Raw genomic sequence first — 17,621 nt, 5'->3', positions numbered from 1 at the left:
TAGGAGAACAAAAAGAGAACTAACCCCCCAACTAACTTTGGCTAGGCGGAAAAATACCATTTGACCCAGAGGCAGCTCTGGGACTGCTGCCATGCGTGGAGGAACCTGCTAACTCCTCAGGAAAAAAAAAATCCTGACGCAAACCAGATGTAACCTTCTGTCTGGCTGCCAACATCTGGAATGCTGGCAGGGGCTTTGCACTCAGGCCGGCAGTGAGCTGCCAAGCCCAAGCGTTTCAGAGGTGGCTCTGAGCTGCAGAGAGGTCTTGCAACCTCTTTCTCCAGTTCAGGCCTGTATTCCAGTTTTGGCTGCCTGCAGGGTGGAGTGGTGGTTACAGTTCTGGGACTTCTGGCTCGGGTTATTCTTGAGTTCAGGTAGAGTCTTCAGGAGATCCCAGGGAGAGTGTGTGGGTCCAGCCTCACCACCTCCTATATCCAGATTCCCCAGTGCCCTGCCTCTGGGCCATAGTTGTGGACTTTCGGTGGGGTCTAAAGTCCAAGGATGGGAGATGTCGAGGTGGGGGACTGAAGTGATGTGTGAGGATGTTTTGGGTCCTGCGGCCACACAGTGTGTTGCACACACATGCGTGTGGGTGCACACTTTCTCATGCAGGCAGGCGGACACACCCACTCCCGCTTCTTCTTCCCTGTCTAGCCAATGGGGAGAGCCCTTTGGGCCAGATTTCTCATCACTCATGGAAACTCTGAGTTTGGCCATTTGGAAGAGGGGCAGCAGTGCCAACAGATCTGGGGATCCCCTGGCTGGCTCAGCCAGATGCTGAAAAGACCAGGAAAGGAGACAGGAAGAGAGAGCAGACGGAGAGGGGGATGGTAGGAGGAGCTGAATGGAGGGGGGTACGAGATCCAGGGGGGAGGCCCCTGCCTGCCTTAGACCTCCCTGCAGGGCCCAGGGGACCCTCCTGCTGTCTGCGCAGCTGCAGCTGGTGACTCATCTGAGGGCTGGACTGGGTGGGGTGAGGGACAAGTCAAGGATGTTAAGAAGATTTTCTCCTCAGGAATCCAGGAGAGCAGGGAGGAGACAGGGGTGTTGTTTTCACCACCCCCCCCAGCCCAGGGTCCCCCACCCTTTCTCAGAGCCAGGCTGGAGAATCCCCTAGAAGAAAGCAGGTGGGAGGCTGGGTTGGTGTTCTGCCCTGTCCTTTCCCTGTGCTGACCTCTCTCCATCTCGGCCTGACTGCAGACAAGGATGAGGGTGACCACCCGAACAACAGCTTCAGTCCCTGCAGTGCGCATGACCGCAGGTGCCTGCAGAAGCACTTAGCCAAAATTCGAGACCGCAGCACCAGCGGGGGCAAGATGAAGGTCATCGGGGTGCCCCGGGAGGAAGCTCGGCCCGTGGTGAGGACCTCAGCCCTACAAATGCGCGTGTGCACAGGCACACACACGCCACCACCACCACCACTGGATCTGGACTATGTCATTCAGAAACATTCTTTGGATGCCTACTGTGTGCAAGATGCACCTAGTATGCGTCATCAGGACCAAATCCTCATTTCATTCCTTGAAATTCCTTTCCTGGTCATCAGTTGTATACGTTGATGCAGTTGAAGTAATTTTTAAGTACTGAAATACTTTTGTACTGGTTTGTAAATAGCGGTTGCCCCAAGCCTCCTGGTGTTTCTTAGCCCTTCTCTTGGACTTGCCACCCAGACCTTTTCAGTAACTCAAGGGCTAACGCTGGCCACAGCAGGGGGCCTGCCGACCTTGCTCTAGGGTCTGGTTACTGTCCTTCCTGATGGGGGGTTCCCAGTGGATCCTTGCCTAGGTCTTACAAGTCATTAATGATATGATGTCAACTATCCCTCCTGCTTAGAAATCATTCCCTTCCCAACCATCTCCATAGGGTTCCACAACCTCTTTCCCCACAAAGTCCTTTCCATTCACAGTCCTCCTTTTTGGAAGCTCTTTGGCTCACTCTTCAGTGTCCTTCTGCCCTGCCCACCGGTGTCCCCTGAACCCATTGGGCCCTGCCCAGTCTCTGGGCCTTGAGCCTCCTTTCAGGTCCTTCAGTTGTGAGCTGACCTCCAGCCTTGGTCTTCCTGCCTCTCTCCTTTCTGCTAAGCTGTTCCATCCTCCCTTCCTCCAGCCCCAAGGCTCCTGCCAGAGTGAGCTGCACCGGGCCCTGGAGCGGCTGGCCGCCTCACAGAGCCGCACCCATGAAGACCTCTACATCATCCCCATCCCCAACTGCGACCGAAATGGCAACTTCCACCCCAAGCAGGTGGGTCTTCATCACTGCTGGCTCGGTCCTGACCTGAGTTCCTGGGGGCATTCCTGGTCTCTCCACAGGAGATCCTGGTCCAGGATGGAGATCTCAGGGAGGGGAAGACCTCCCAACCCAAACCTAACCCCCTGGGCCCTCCCTCAGCCTCCTGAGCCTCAGCTTATTTTGCCCACCACACTCATTTTGGAAGTGAGGAAACTGAGGCCCGAAGTCTCAGAGTGAGTTAATGGCAGACCAGCTATCCTGCTTCCCCATCCAGGGCTATTTCCGTCACCTCCGGATTCACCATTTAGCACTCCTGTCAATGTCTACCTCCCAACACACTCTCATTCCCCCTGCTCCATCCTATGAGTAGTTCTCCTTTGTCATAGAATGTCTTAGGTTTCATCTTGGAATGGAGGGGCTCGGTCAGGAAGGGCTAAGGAGGAAAATCAGCCTGCCCCTTCCCCCAGGCTGAGTAACGAAACCACCTGGGGTATAGCCAGATCTGACAGCTGGGGCAGGAGCTTTGGGTGGAAACAGAGGAAGAAGGGGGACAGGAGAGAAAACACGAATGCAGAAACCTCCATATTCCCTCATGCCCTTGGAACACGGGTTCCTCTGATAAGCCCTCAGGAGACTAGGATGTTCAGCAAGGTTGGCCTGCCTCAGCCCCATCTCTGACCCATGAGAAGTGGGCTTACTTGGGAGGGTGGCATATCTGGGCAGAGCAGCGGGGTGCCTTGTGCTGGGTGTAGCCTGGGGAATCCTGGCTGGGGTCTTCTTCAGCTCTTTGTGGGCACAAACACATGCATTCTCCCACTCTGTGCTTTATAGACAAATCCGCAAAATGGGCTGCCACTTTGAGGCCTAGACAGGAGGAGAAGGGCTGCCTCCAGGTCTGCAAATCCGAGGCTGGCATGAGGAGGGTATGGGGTGGTGTGCAATGAGTGGACGACCAGAAAGGGCTCCAGAAACCAGTGCCAAACCTGTCTGCAAGCTTTATCCCAATATAAACTTTATCCTTGTCCCAATTTTTAAAAACTGTTTTCCCTAATTAAAAAAAATGAATAGACTTTATTTTCTAGAGCACTTTTAGGCTTATAGAAAAATCGAGCATTTGTCTAGAGCATAGACAACATACTACAGACTACAGACTACAGACTACAGAACTACAGTGTTCTCATCTACCCCCCCCCCCCCCCGCCAGTTTTCCCTGTTAACATCTTGTATTAGTGTGGTATATATGTTATCACAGATTAAGGAGCTAATATTGACACATTATTATTATTGTTATTATTATTATTATTTTAACACTTATTTATTTTGAGAGAGAGTGTGTGTGCGAGTGGGGGAAGGCAGAGAATCCCAAGCTCTGCGCTGACAGCATGGAGTCTGACTCTGGGCTGGATCCCATGAACAGTGAGATAATGACCTGAGTCGAAATCAAGAGTTGGATGCTTAACTGACTGAGCCACCCAGATGCCCCCATTATTATTATTATTATTTTTAAATTTATTTATTTGTTTTGAGAGGGGGGAGGGGCAGAGAGAGAGAGAGAGAGAGAATCCCAAGCAGACTCTGAGAGGCGGGCTTGATGCGGGGCTCGAACTCACAACCATGAGATCATGACCTAAGCTGAAATCAAAAGTTGGACGCTCAACTGACTGAGCCACCCAGGAGTCCCTAGTGTTGATACATTTATTAACTAAAGTCCATAGTTTACATTAGAGTTCATTCTTTGTGTTAATTCAGTTCTATGTGTTTTCTTCCCCCAATTTTTATCCCACTGAAAGTTCTGACACTTGACCCTTTATCTCTAGACCAGTGCTGACCTCTGAGACAACCTTCACTTCCTGGGCAAGTTCTCTCTACTTGACCTTTCCTTCTTGGCCAAGATCTCTTTATGCCGTGGGCTCAGAGGGTCCACGATTATGAAAGAGCCTCTGCCGTTACAGGCCATCTTGGATCAACTGTCTGACTTGAGGGCTGGGCTGGGGTTGGGGTAGGCTGCCTGGGAACTGACTTCTCCCACCCTTGTCTTGACAGTGTCACCCGGCCTTAGATGGGCAGCGCGGCAAGTGCTGGTGTGTGGACCGGAAGACAGGAGTGAAACTTCCAGGGGGCCTGGAACCAAAAGGGGAGCTGGACTGCCACCAGTTGGCTGACAGCTTCCGCGAGTGAGCCCTGCCAGGAGGCAGGGGGCTCTGTGCTCCCTGTCACCCCATCCCCTAGAGGCTGCAGAGCTGACCTGGAGCCTGGGTCTGAGTCCTGGCTCTGTCTCTGGCCCAGAAATTTCCCTTTGTGTATGTATGTGTGTGTGTATGGGTGTGCCCTTGGGGTGAGCCAAAGCCTAGGGGTGTCCTCTCTGGGCTTAGATAGCCTGAGAGGTCTGAGAGTGGCAATAAGGAGCCCTTGTGTTTCCAAATTGATCCTGGACTCATTCATTCATTCATTCATTCATCCAGCCACTCATCTAAAAACATTTATTGACAACATACTACAGGCCAGCTCTAGTTTTTAGCCCTGGGGGCTCTTATTCTGACTTTCTCTGATTTGGGGATGTGAGGCTACTTCCTCTAAGCTGAGCATAAGCTTGTGGGGGAAGAGGAGTCTCATGTCCGGAATCAGAGGAGGGAGGTAGACATGTACTTTGACCATCGTTCCTTGTACCATTGTCCCTCCCCTCAATCTAGTCAGAGGGTGGAGGCTGTAAGGAAGGTGTGGGTGGCAGATGATTCAGTGGCGAGGAGTCCCAGACCCACTCCCAAAGATCAAGCCTGCCAGGGTGCCCTTCCTCTCTTCCTTAGTTCCCTCCAGGGGGAAGGACCTATAGAGACAAGCCCAACTTTGGGTCTGGTGTGCTGTTTACTTGGTGGCCTGGCAGCCCAGACCCTGCTTTGGGGGAGGGAAGAGGGTCAGAAGAAGGCATGTGGGACAGAGGGCTGGGGAGGTGGGCCCCATCTCTGAACAGTCAGGGTGGGAGGAAAGAATGTACAATCGAACTGCATGTGCCTGATGGAGAAGAGACACACATGCTCGGGGGTGAAGGACTTGCCCGGTGTCCTGCTTCCTCCCCTGTTTTCGTCACAGCCACAGAGTCATCAAGATGACTCTGTCCTTCTAGTGGCTCCCTGCCTGTGGCCTTGCCTCCTTCCCTATACCTCCCTACCCTCCAGGCATTTCTGGCTTGACTGGATGGAAGGAGACTTAGGGACCTACCAGTTGATCATGATGTCTTGTCTTTTTTTTTTTTTTTTAACAAAACAGAACAAAACAACAACAAAAAAACTAGGCAATTGTGTTTGGTTGATTTATTTATAATCAGAGACAGGGGTGCGCCAGGGGTGGGAAGGCGGGGTCATCATGTAGTCCCCAGACCTGTCCTACATGGTAAAACAACTGCAAAGAATCGACCAGCTCATCTTCTTCCCTGCAGCCTCTTCCCAGGGGGCTTCCCTAGAGTCATGCTGTCTGTGTTCAGACTCCGGTGAGCAAAAAATGGCTTCTGAAGGAAGACAAGCAGAGGCAGCCCTGTTGGACCAGAGCTGTTTCTGGGATCATCTGGTGTGTGAAGCTGGGCTATTTCCTAGGGCATCAGGCAGACTGGATTTGCATCTGGATTTGATGTATTAATTTAGTGAAGGAGACATTTCCCTGAAGTTGGGGAGAGGGGGTAGACTCTCCAACGCATTCCACAGCTCTGACTGCCTAGATTCCTTAATGGGGTGGTTGTGTTGAGATTTGATTCTGCAAGGTTGGGAGTGGGGCCATCTTTGATCTTGCTGTCCTGAGCTCACCAGGCTGTGGGCTCTTGGTGCCAGACCCAGATTTTGTGCCCATGTGGTATGACTGGATTTCTGGTTGTGTCCCAATGTCCCTCTTCTCCATCTCTGTGTTCTGTGTGTGTGACACTGATCTGGGTGGGGGCCCCTTCTCGGGAGGTCATGGGCAGGGTGAAGGCCCTGTGCACCAAGTATGCGGCACTCTGGGGGAGCCCCCTCCTGATGGGTTGTCTTCTGGGTTCCTAGCCCCTCCCCAGTTCCAGAGGCACGCCCAAGCCTTTCGATTTCATTGGCCCCTGATGAGGTGGCCCCTGTACTATCTGTATCTTGAAACTGGGGCTGCAATCCTCCTCCCCTTAGCTCTGCCCCAGTGGCAGCATTCCGCAGCCATCTGGTCTCCCTGAGGCACCACAGGACACTGCCAGCAGTAGGAGATAACAAAGTGACCTTGGTTCCCTGACCACCCTTCATGGAATCCAGTACTTCTTGGGCTGAAGCCAAGGCATGTTGGAGTAGCATATCAGCTTTCACTGACACGTAGACCCTTAAGTTCTAGGTCCTTAAACCAAATAAATGTAGGGATAGTATCTCTTTCCCTAAAGCATCTTTGTAAATTCCCCTTTTTTCTCCAGCCCCCTCCTCTCAGTGCTGTACCTTGGCAGTGGGCACTAAGAGATCCTTTTCCTTTCCTGGGCTTCCAAAGAAAGCTGGATCTGCTTGGGAAGTAGCTGCATATATGGCCTGGGGTATGCCTCTGTGATATTTGTGGTATGTGTGTGTGTGTGTGTGTGTGTGTGTGCATGCGTGAGTACACACATGCGTGTGAATATAGCAAAGCGATGCCTTTGAATGTACAAAGCGAGACGTGAGTGTATGGGCTTTTACAGGGCATGTATACCTGATCCGGGCGTGTGAAGAGGACACGCTAATTTGAGAGGCATGTCTGCGTGGGTTGTGAATCTGAGTGTGAATGTGTGTGATGTGAGGAGGGAGGGACTAGAGAAATTCACAGAGTGTGTTGCTACTTCCCTCCTGGCTGTGAATGAGTGGCCTTCGCTCATTAGGCGTCCCCACTGCAGGATGTGTGGGGAGCTCTAGCACCAAAGAATAGCGGATGTGCACCTTGAGAGAGGGAATTCAACATCCCACAGAAACACTGCCCCCCACCCACCCCTGGCGCTTGCCTCCGCGATCCCAGAAGCAGGTCCTAGGTGTCCAAAAAGAAGGAAATAAAAGCAGCTCTGTGTCACGGTGGACACCCTCTACCACTGCCAGGCTAGAGGAAGTAAACTGCCCTGAGGAGTGTCACAGCAGGGAGAATCAGGCTCCAGAGAGGAATTGCTGGTCTCATTTGCACCTAACGCCACCCCCACCCCCCCATCACCGCCCCAGCCATGACCTCCAAATACCCTTTAATGGTCACTCTAATAGTCACAGGGCATCGGCATCTCTGGCAGAAGTGGAAGGGAGGAGGTGGCAAGGACTAAACTCTCGTGTCCTGGTGGCACTTACCCAGATAAACTTAAAACTGAGGTCCTTGAGTGCTCCCCTCTCCTCCCCAAGAAGTGTTATGCCCCTCCACTGTGGCTTGGAGCGGGGGTGGGGGTGGGTGGGAGGCACCCCATCAGGATCCCTTAGCACATTGGTGCCCATCTACATACATCAGGCATTTGGTTTCCATTTCCCAGCTCATTAGTGGAGATCAAGCCCTGCTGTTGCTGAGGGTTGGGGGCTGGGTTTTCTGCTGGCAAGCAAGCAGGGTGGGAGTAGGGAGAAAAAAGGGGAGACTTGGACAGACTCCAGTATTGGATTCAGGCAGGGGCATCTCTGGAGAGTTGGCCAAGCTTCCTGGCCCCTCCTCCTACGAAGGCCCCTGGGTTCCGGCCACTGCAAACTCCTTCCAGGAAAAGGCCGCTTGTCCCAACCCCTCTGCCCTCTGGGCCAGACTGGGCTATACCAAGCTGCTCCAGGAATGTCATGAGGCATGCAGGACTTGGGGTGCCTGCTTGGCCCCCCTTCCTGGGGAGGGGGAATATGGCTGTGGGGTAAATGACCCTAAACATTCCCAGCCAGAGAAACTCCCCCTGCATTCCAGACTCCTATGGCAATGTCACCTCTGACCTAGAAGGAGAAGGCAAGATGATGTGGTTGGATGGAGCTCGGAGGCAGGCCGACAGCTGGGATGCTGGGTCAGTTGTGGGTTGGGTTGTGGGGTTGTCAGAGGGAAGAGGGGAGGAGGGGGGGTTTGTGAGTCAGGGGAGAGGGTCAATGGGGGAGGAGGCATATTCATGGGGGAGGAGGGAGTTAATGGGAACAATAAGTGGAGGAGAGACAGTGGGGCAGGACTTTGAACACACCCACGGGGGAACAGACACCACTTCAGCCAGCCAAGGGTCTAATTAGATCCTCACTGTCAGAGTGATCTGTCCCCTCTATGTCTGAGGCCCCAGGGGCTGGGGAGAGGCAGGGTCAGGGAGTAGAAGTGGGGGTGCAGAGGATAATTAGAAACATTCTCTACTGAGTGAGCAGGCGCCACCAAGCCCACTTCTCCCCTCACCGCCCTCCTCTTTTCCCCAGGTCCCCCACCCCCTTCCCTAGGACCCGGACATTTCCAGCCAGACTAGGGGAGGGGTTGGTGGAGCCTGGGAGTAGAAACCCAGTGGGATTGGCTTCCCGGGCCCTTACACAGTCTCTAAAGTGCAAACAACATATTTTCGCCATGCAACGGTATTTAATTACACATAAAAACAGAGCCATTAAACTGAAATTAAACCCTTGTTGGAATCACTTAATTCAGGGCATGACAAATTGCTTTCAGTGGAGGCGGCAGTGAAGTCCCCCAGGGAGAGATGGAGATTAGCGGCTTCCATGGCTGGCTGGGTCCCCTCGTTCTCTTTAAAGCCTGGCTCTCTTGCCAGCTCTAAATTCTGAAATTGGGATCAACCCTCTTCCTAAAGACCACCCAAGCCAAGGGAAGCCTCTAGGTTTGTTTAGGATGATAGAAATGGAGGTTTGGGGAATCTCAGAATCACTGTCCAACCCAGTTTTAGACAACACTCCTCCATTTTATTGATGGGGAAGTTGAGACCCGAGTGCCAAAGTCCTCTGGAACCAGGATTAGAACCTTGGCAACAAGCCATGCCCAGGAAGGCTGCTTTTTTCAGGCTTTGTATCCTTTCGCCCTGAACCTGGAGACAGGAGTTGGGACTGAGCAGGTGAGGGTTCCAGAACCAGAGCAGGCCCTAGTTGGGGAGGGTAGATTTCCAGGACTGGGCTCCCACCTGATCCAAGTCTAGAGATGGCAGGGAAGCCAAAATGGTGGCTCCGGTTGCTTACCACCTGGGTGAGGTTGGGCAGGTGGGACTTTCTTCTCCTATGAGCCATAGTTTGCTCATCTGTTGAAGGGGTTGGCGATTCCTGTTAAGACGGGTGGGTGGGATGCTTGAACAGGGCTTGGGGCTGAGTCCAGTAGGTGGACCTATTAGACTTCCTTCTCAGGACCTCTGCTTCCCCATTTGTGATAAGATCCAGTTAGGACCTGGTGGTTTCTAGGACCTTCGCTTGCTCTGACTCTCTTCTGTTTGCAGCCCTTTCTTCTCCTTCCAGGCCCCTCTTTCCTTAGGTTTCTCTCTCTCCTCTGTGGTCTGCTCTTCTAACATGGACAGAGGTCTGGGGTCTGTACTACTGCCCCCTAAATTTCCCCTGCCTCACCTAGTCTTCCAGTGACTGTGTGAGGCCCACCTGGGAGGTGAAAGGAGATCACATGGGAAAGGGGCTGCACTCTGGAGAGGGGCTGGGGGGTGGAATGTGTGCACAGCCTCCCTCCCCCATGTGCCTCTATGATCTGGGACCCTGCTCTCCTGATTGAAACCAGATGGGTCTACTGCAGGCCGGAGGCATCTTAGAAGTCCATTCTCTCAATGCACCCCGCCCCCCCTCCCAAAACAGGAGTTGGGTATAGACTAAGGGAAGGTGGGGATGTGGGGGCTTCTCTTTGCTGGGGCTAGGAGAGAGAGGCCTTTCCCTTTTCCCTACTCTACCCACTAGTGGCCTGTGAACTTTTCTATTAGCTCAGGAAGGGTGGCAGTGGGACGCTGGCCGGCTGAGGACAAGTCTCTCACTGAGGCTTGGGTGGACAGCAAGCCCCCTCCCCATCATCCGACAGCCTCCTCTGGGAGCGGCACCCCCTCCCCCACCTCTGCAGTGAAGTTCAGCTGTAGGCTGTCAAGTAGGGGCTGATTATGTCTGTACCCTGTCTCCTGCAGTGGCCTCAAGGTCATTCCCCTTCCCCTTGGCCTCCTAGGCCTTGGTAGACAGAGAGGTTCCTGTGTTGGGGGTTGGGGTGGAAGGGCTGGGGCCCAGGGTTCCCGTCATTGCAGGCCTGGCAGCGACCGGGCCGCAGATGGCTCCCCCGCCAGCCTGGCGGCCAGCACAAATGCTTTACAGCTGTACCTCTATCGGCTTGCCCCGAAGAGTCTAGAGACAGAGGCAGGAAGCTGGGGGACCCAGAGGGGCACACATAGATTGCTGGCGTGGGTCTGAGACAGGCCAACACAGCTGCCCGGCAAAGCCAGGTTGCTGAGAAAGCGAGAATGGCAATGGAAACTGGGACCCTGAAACTGCAGAAAAAGCGTCCTTACATGCAGGGGCTGGAATGGAGGCTCCCTGGGGAAGGATCATGTTGGGGGGGTGGGTGCTGCCAGGGCCAGGGCTCAGGGGCCCGGCCTGGCTCCTGGGTCCTGGTCCCTGAGCAGAGCCGGAGATTCTAAATTGGAACAGCAGGGAGGGAAGCCCAGTCTTGTCCCTACCCAGGGGAAATTGGACCAGACTGCTCAGGAAATAAATTGAATTTTCCAGCATCATGGAAGGTTAGTCGGACAATAGTGGTTTTTTCCCCCAAAAAACATAAGAAAAAAAAAAAGTCCAGTTGCCTTTGGCTGAGCTGTTGCCCAACTTCGTTTCTCAGCCTCAGTTCAAGGCTTCCCATTCAAAGTGACATGTGACTGCTCAGTGACCCTGGCCTGATCGCTGGCCCTGTGAGGGGTCAGGCCAGGCCATCCCGGAACTCTGACCACCCCCACCTCCGAAAGCCCTGGGCAGGTCCCGCCCCATGCAATGAGGGAGAGGCTGTGGTAAAGACAAAAACCCTCCCCCAAAGAGATTTTGAATTTAGGGGGCAGTGAGTCCTAGATCCCAGGCAGTAGGCCCAGAGGGGTTTATATTGAAATGTAAACTGAGACTTGAAAAGTTTTGAAAAGTTTTCTTTTTTGGGGACAGTGGTGGGGAAGGTTGCCTTTAAAATGCAAAGGGTTTTTGTAAACCCCTGCATGGGGATGTTCTTGGGGCTCTAATGAGGGGAGCAGGCCCACAGGCTGGGGAACGGAGGGCCAGCCTCCGTTTACGCTGTCTGCAGACGGTAGCCTTGCAGAGGACTCTGCGCCCTGGCAGAGGAAGGGAGGGTCAGCACAATCCAAAGCAGAGGGCAGGTCTGGAGTGGGGGGAGAGCAGAGGCTGCCCCCAGGCAGATCCCAAAGTTCCAGGCTGGGAGATAAGGTGGGGGAGACCACACAGGAAGCTCTGGGGAGAGCCCCGGGGAATATCTCAGCTGGAGAGGAGTGTGTATGGGGGGAGAGAGGGTGGCTCTAGCCTGGTGGCTGAGAAGGGTCACTATCAAGAAGACCAGGGCTGAGAGCAGCCTTTAGGGTCTTCTCTAGTTCACCCATTACACAGTGGGGGAAACGGAGGCCTAGTGGGGTCTGTGACTTGCTTGTCTGAAGGCATAAATGAGCTGGTGGCAGCAGTGGATTAGAACTCAGGGCAATGTTCTATTTGTACCATCTCCTGGGGAGTCCAGGGGGGTATTTGGGCATCTACCTTTTTTCCATAAGAAAGGACTCTTCAGGTACCAGAAAGGGGAAGCTAAGTAAGGCTATAGTTGGGGAAGAAGGAAGGAGGTCCTGAGGGAAGATTTTGGGATTCTGGGTGGGAGGTTATAGGGGGAGATGTGCCACTTTCCAGGCAGAAAGAGGGAGGGGCGACTTTGTCAACATCCGGAGTGGCCTGGGGCTAGGGACCTAATCCCTGATGGAAGAGGAGGGGTTTGGCAGAGACACTAGGAAGAGGGGCAGACAACCCTGTCCTGGTGAATGTATGTAGAGGCAGGGGATTGGACTTAATGACCTCGGGTTCAATAAGCTCCAAATGTCATCATTATTATCATCGTCACCGTGGGTTTGGGTCCAGATTGCTTGGGTTCAAATCTCGCTCCGCTATTTATTATGGTTGCACCCTGGGAAACTGACTTAATCTCCTAATCCACAATTCTATATGTATCAAACAAGGTTAAGTAATGGTACTTATGCAGTGGTGTCGTCAAGATTCAATGAGCCCACATATGGCAAAGCTTCTAGCAAATGCTACAGGCATGATGTGTGCCAGGCACTGTTTTAGGTGCTGGGAGTTCAGCTTTCCTCATGGAGCTCCTGCTCCAGTGGCATGGTACTTGGAATATATTGAATGCTCAATGACAGATTGATACGAGTGCCATCCTTCTCAATAATGCACGTTTGTACATTCACGTTCAGTGTCTCTTTAGGCTTCCCACAACCTTAATTTTGTGCGGTGGGTATTATAGTGCCCAGAGAAGTGACTTGTCCTAAACCATGAAGCTTGTCAGTGGCAGTGGGGACCTGCCACTCAGCTCTGCCTGACCACCCGGGCTTCTAATTCTTGATGCAGAAGAGGGAAGTGTGTGTGGGGGGGCGGTGAACTAGGCAAAGATATGTCCCATCTCAGTGTTAATGCGGCATCACATCTCATGTTGTAGAGGAGAGAACATCTTTCCCGGGGCACATACAGACCTCTTCTCCATTCCCTGCCCAACCCCGGTGTGCCTAATCCTGCACCGCTCACACGAGAGCTCAGCACACGTTTGGTGAATGAGTGAATGATAAATTGAATGGCATTCTCCCTTCTCCTTCCCCTCTTGTTCTCTGGTTCCCTCCTCCTGGCTTGCCTTCCCTGGCCCCCAGTCCTGCTGCCAGTCAAGCTCCACTTGACTACCTTGCTAAGACTCGATTGCAGGGAGTAAAGGCTGAGATACCTTCTAGGAAGCAGAGACTTACCGAGTAAGCCCCGCTACCTCTAAGGGCGAGGGTCAGGAAGAAGAGAGCCCCAGCCAGGCGGGCACAGGGGGACTGTGGGAGTGGGGAGCTCAGCTGGGGGAAGATTGAATTGTGTCCCTCCAAATTCACAAGCCCTAACCCCAGTGTGATTGTATCTGGAGATAGTATGTTTAGGAGCTAATTAAGGTTAACTGAGATCGGAAGAATGGGGTCTCCATCTGATAGACTTGGTAGCCTTATTAAGAAGAGAAGAGAGGGATGCCTAGGGTGGCTCAGTCAGTTAAGCATCCGACTCTTGATTTCAGCTCAGGCCATGATCTCATGATGCGTGGGATTGAGCCCTGAGTCAGGCTCTGTGCTGACAGCATGGAGCCTGCTTGGGATTCTCTCTCTCTCTCTCTCTCTCTCTCTCTCTCTCAAAATATATAAATAAACTTAAAAAAAAGAAGAGAGCTCTCTCTCTAGAAGCACACACTGCAGAAAGGCCATGCGCGCAAACGACGAGAAGGTGGCTGTCTGCAAGCCAGGGAGAGAGCTCTCACCAGAATCCAACCATGCTGGTACTTCGGGTTCCAGAACAGTGACAGAGTAAGTGTCTGTTGTTTAGGCCACCCAGTATCATGTTATGGCTGTCTGAAGAGACCCACACCAGTGGGATTGGGATGCCTTGGTCCTGCTCTTTCGCATGTGGCCCTTCCATGTCAGAGGAACCAAGGACTCAGGGCTAAATCAAGTAGGTTCCTGCCCCAGCCTGTCTCCTTAGGCTCTTATCTCTTTCCTGGCCTAAAGTCCAAATTCTCACGGCTTCCTCTTCTGATCACACCTCTCCCCAGCCCAGCCCTCAGATCCAGTCTCCTGCCCTCCCACACCCCCAAGCCATATTTCTAAAGCACAAATCTGGTCACTTACTCCTTGGCTGAAGAGCCTCTGATGTCTCCCTAGCGCCCATCAGATGAAGTTCAAGCAGGTTGCCGTGCATGATTGTACATTGTACGACCTGTACAACTGCATACAGTGGTCTTGAGTCCAGCCTCATTCAGTCATTCATTGACTCATTCATTCATTTAATAAGTATTCATGCCCTAGACATTCTCAGCCTAGCACCCAAGGCTCTTGATAATCTGGCTGCCGATTCTGCTTCCCCTTACACTTACTCCCTTGAGTACCATATACTTCAGCAACGGTGAATATGGTATCGTCTCATACCTGTGTGTTCCACATGTAGATTCATCCATCTGCTTGTCTGAGAATGCTGAGGCAGTAGAACGGGCACAAATTTAGAATCTTATTTCTTGCCACTGCCCTTGAATATGGCCAAGTTAACCCTCTGAATCTCAGCAAAATGAGATTGAACATACACATTGTGACTCACATTGTACTTAGCACATAAGAGCCCCCCAATAAAAGTTGGTTTCTCTCCCCTGCTTTGCATGCTAAACTCCTATTTACCCTTGAAGACCCAACCTGAATGTTACCTCCTTGGCAACATTGCCCTCATTCCCTCCAAATGGATAAGGTTTACCTTCCCTGTTTCTAAACTTCCTGCCAGCCCTGCATGGCACTTACGAACCTCTGTTAGAACACTGTTAACGCTGATCTGTGTGTCTAGCTCACACAAACAAAGCCTCCAGCCAGAAAACCCTTGTTGCATGAAGCAAGGCACAGATCTCTGGGTCGGGAGCCCTTTGCCTCCTAGCCCTGCCCTGGGTCCAAGCCCTCAGCCTGTTGGATGGCTCCAGAGTTAAGGACAGGAGGCTGAGGATGAAAGAGAAGAGGTGAGCAGACAGATGAGTGTAGGTGAGCAGACAGATGAGGTGGCAGGGCGGGAGGGTGCTTCAGGTTTCTGGGGAGGTCACTCTGTAGCCAGAGAGGAGGCAGGCTTTGGAGAGGGTGGGAATCTGAGGCTTGAAAAATGGTTGACGGTGCAGGTGGCTGTCCCTCTCCCTTCCCATCAACTCTAGCTGGGCTTTGCTCTGAGTCCAGCCATCTGGGACAATGGGGTGAGGAAATTAAATGGGACAAGAGTGAGGGCACCCTGGTGGCTCAGTTGGTTAAACCTCCAACTCTTAATTTCAGCCCAGGTCATGATCTCAAGGCTGAGATCGAGCCCCACGTCTGGCTCTGTGCTGACAATGCAGAACCTGCTTGGGAGTCTCGCTCTCCCTCCCTCTCTGCCCCTCCCCCCTCTAAATAAATAAATAAACAGTAAAAAAAAAATAAATGGGACAAGAGTTGGAGAGAGGAAGGTTTTCCTGTAAAGAGGGAGAGGACAGGTTTGAGAGCAGGTGGGTCAAGAAAGAATGAAGTGAGAACGAAAAGGGAGAACGTGGGGATGGAGATTGAGGGAGGGGTGGACAGGTGGTATATGTGTATAGACAGCAGGACATGGAAGGATGGAAAGTTGGGAGGAATGACACTGGAAGGTACTGGTGAGGGAGGCTTCAGACCTAGGGCTGCAAGGCCTGGGGCCTCCTGGACAGAGAACTCTTGAGATGTGAAGACCCCTCCTCTCCTGACTCCTGGCTTTGTGGCTGTCCTTCCTCCCCTCTGCCCACCAACCCTCCTACCCTTTCTGGGCTGGCTGCTCTCCCCATCGGCAAAAGTCTAAGTCAAATTTTTTGTTAAATCTTCCTGGAGGAAAGATGAGTTTTATGGTAAATGCGGCAGAGAAGGTAAATTACCTTCAGTGGACTCAGCCCACGGCCAGATCGAGGGGGGCTGCTGGGGCAGGAGGCTGGAATTGAAGTTTGGTAGTGAGAGGGGAGGCAGGGCCCCTCAATGGCAGTTCAAAGCCATTGGGAGAGTCTCTTCACAGGCCCTTCAGGGCAGCTCCTGCCACTGGGTCATATAACTCAGCCTAAACAGAAGCAGCAGCCCCCCTTCTTAAGGGTCTCTAGGAAAGTGGATTTCCTGAGGCCCCTCCTGTACCATCTGGCAAGACTTGGACTGCCAATTGCCAACTGGCAGAAGCTAATGGTAGAACGCACCCCCCCCCCACCCCAGCCCAGGATGAAATGATGAAGCCATTGTCCATTTCTCCAGGGCTGAGTTGGTAGCCTGGGGCTCATCTGGGTTCAGAGACTCTTCCAGACTCCCCTTGAGCTGCCCATGTTTCACCTGCCTCTTGTCCCTCAGGGAGCCCGAGTGAGACCTTGGAATCCATCGGGGGGGCTACACACACTCACCTTCAGCCCTGGGACACGGGCAAAATCTCAACTCTCCGTCTTCCTGGCATAATGGTAGGCAAGGAGTCGTGAAGAAGAAAACCGAGTATGCCAGAAATGTGGTGAACACGGAATGGTTTAAGAGATGGTTTATGAAGGGAAGCCAGTGGTTACTGTACTGCTGTGGCCAGGGGGGTAGGAGGGAGTGTGGCAAATGCAGTCTTCTCCAGGACACTGTCATTGCCTGCCAACTCAGGTCGCCTCTCTGTGTAGGTCTCCACCTCTGAGGGGGCAGCCCTGATTGCCTTAGAACCAACTGTTATGCCAAGACAGAAATTTTATTTTCCATGGGAACTACACAGGCACCCATGGGTAAAAGGGGTCTCTGCCAGCCGCCTGAATATAACCTTGAGAACTTGGCCACCGTGACCTCGAGAACCTTGTCCAGTGTTCTGTACTCTCCAGGGATGGGGCAGTGCCTGAGCACAGGCTGGGTGGGCTGCTCTCAGCCAGTCCCGCCAGCCCAGCCTCAGTCCAGTTTGGCTGCCTGGGTTGAAACCATAATCTGTCAGGCTCAGCTTTGGCCAAAGATAATGATAATGATGCGGTGGCAGGGCCCACAGCTGGGAGGAGGCAGGCACTTGCTCCTCGTAGAACAAAAGTGGGCTTCTTCTCCGAGCCTCTTCCATCCTCATGTTGTGGTTTTCTTAGGACCCCAGGCCTGTTAGACAAACTATTCCAGCTTCTTGGGAGTCTTGATGGAAGTGGGGTGGGAGAAAGACCGCCCAGCTTCTCCAGGCCTCTGGAGTTGGCTGGCTGTTTGCATTCATGACTCTCTGCTGCCCCCGTGTGGCTGGAAGGCCAGTTGATGCCCTACTGCTGTGCACACTTGTCCGCGTTTCTCTATGAGTGTGTTTTGGGGACCAGGGGACACTCAACAAGACCGGGGCTGAGGCAGAACCAGAGAAAGCTGACCCTTGTGTCGGGTCTCCCGGCCCCCACCTCCCTCCTGTGGGTTGCATAAGGAGCATTAGGGCAGTTGTGACACCAGCTGGAGGACACTTGCTAACCAAAAAATTGAAAGAAAAGATGGGGCTGATACTCATTTGTAGTGCGGGGATTAGACATCGGGAATGTGAGGAGAGCTGGGTGGTCTCTGACCATAGGGCCAAGTTTCCCCTTGCTAAGCTGCCCTGACAATCATGGCCACATTGGCCTAAAGAATCCATGGCAGGCAGATCCTGCTTTGTCCTGGGAACAGCTGCCCAAGAAGCAATTGCAGAAGTGGCAGGGGGGTGGGGGTGGAAGAAACGGATATAGAGAGA

At 52.9% G+C, this 17,621-nt stretch overlaps 1 protein-coding gene across 1 annotated transcript; it reads left to right on the top strand.

Moving 5' to 3' along the window:
- Nucleotides 1-998: 998 nt before the first annotated feature.
- LOC125917215 (insulin-like growth factor-binding protein 4) lies at nucleotides 999-5,517 on the top strand (the record flags this gene model as incomplete). The annotated part of the gene is made up of 3 exons (XM_049623465.1): nucleotides 999-1,358; nucleotides 2,107-2,241; nucleotides 4,273-5,517. Coding segments are annotated over 3 exons (630 nt in total), but the record flags the coding sequence as incomplete, so codon positions are not given.
- Between the last annotated feature and the right edge of the window lie 12,104 nt (nucleotides 5,518-17,621).

This window comes from Panthera uncia, unplaced genomic scaffold, assembly GCF_023721935.1.
Source record: "Panthera uncia isolate 11264 unplaced genomic scaffold, Puncia_PCG_1.0 HiC_scaffold_1590, whole genome shotgun sequence".
NCBI classification, from domain to species: Eukaryota; Metazoa; Chordata; class Mammalia; order Carnivora; family Felidae; genus Panthera; species Panthera uncia.
Note: the sequence above shows the minus strand (reverse complement) of the source record. Positions and strands in the feature narration are given on the sequence as shown.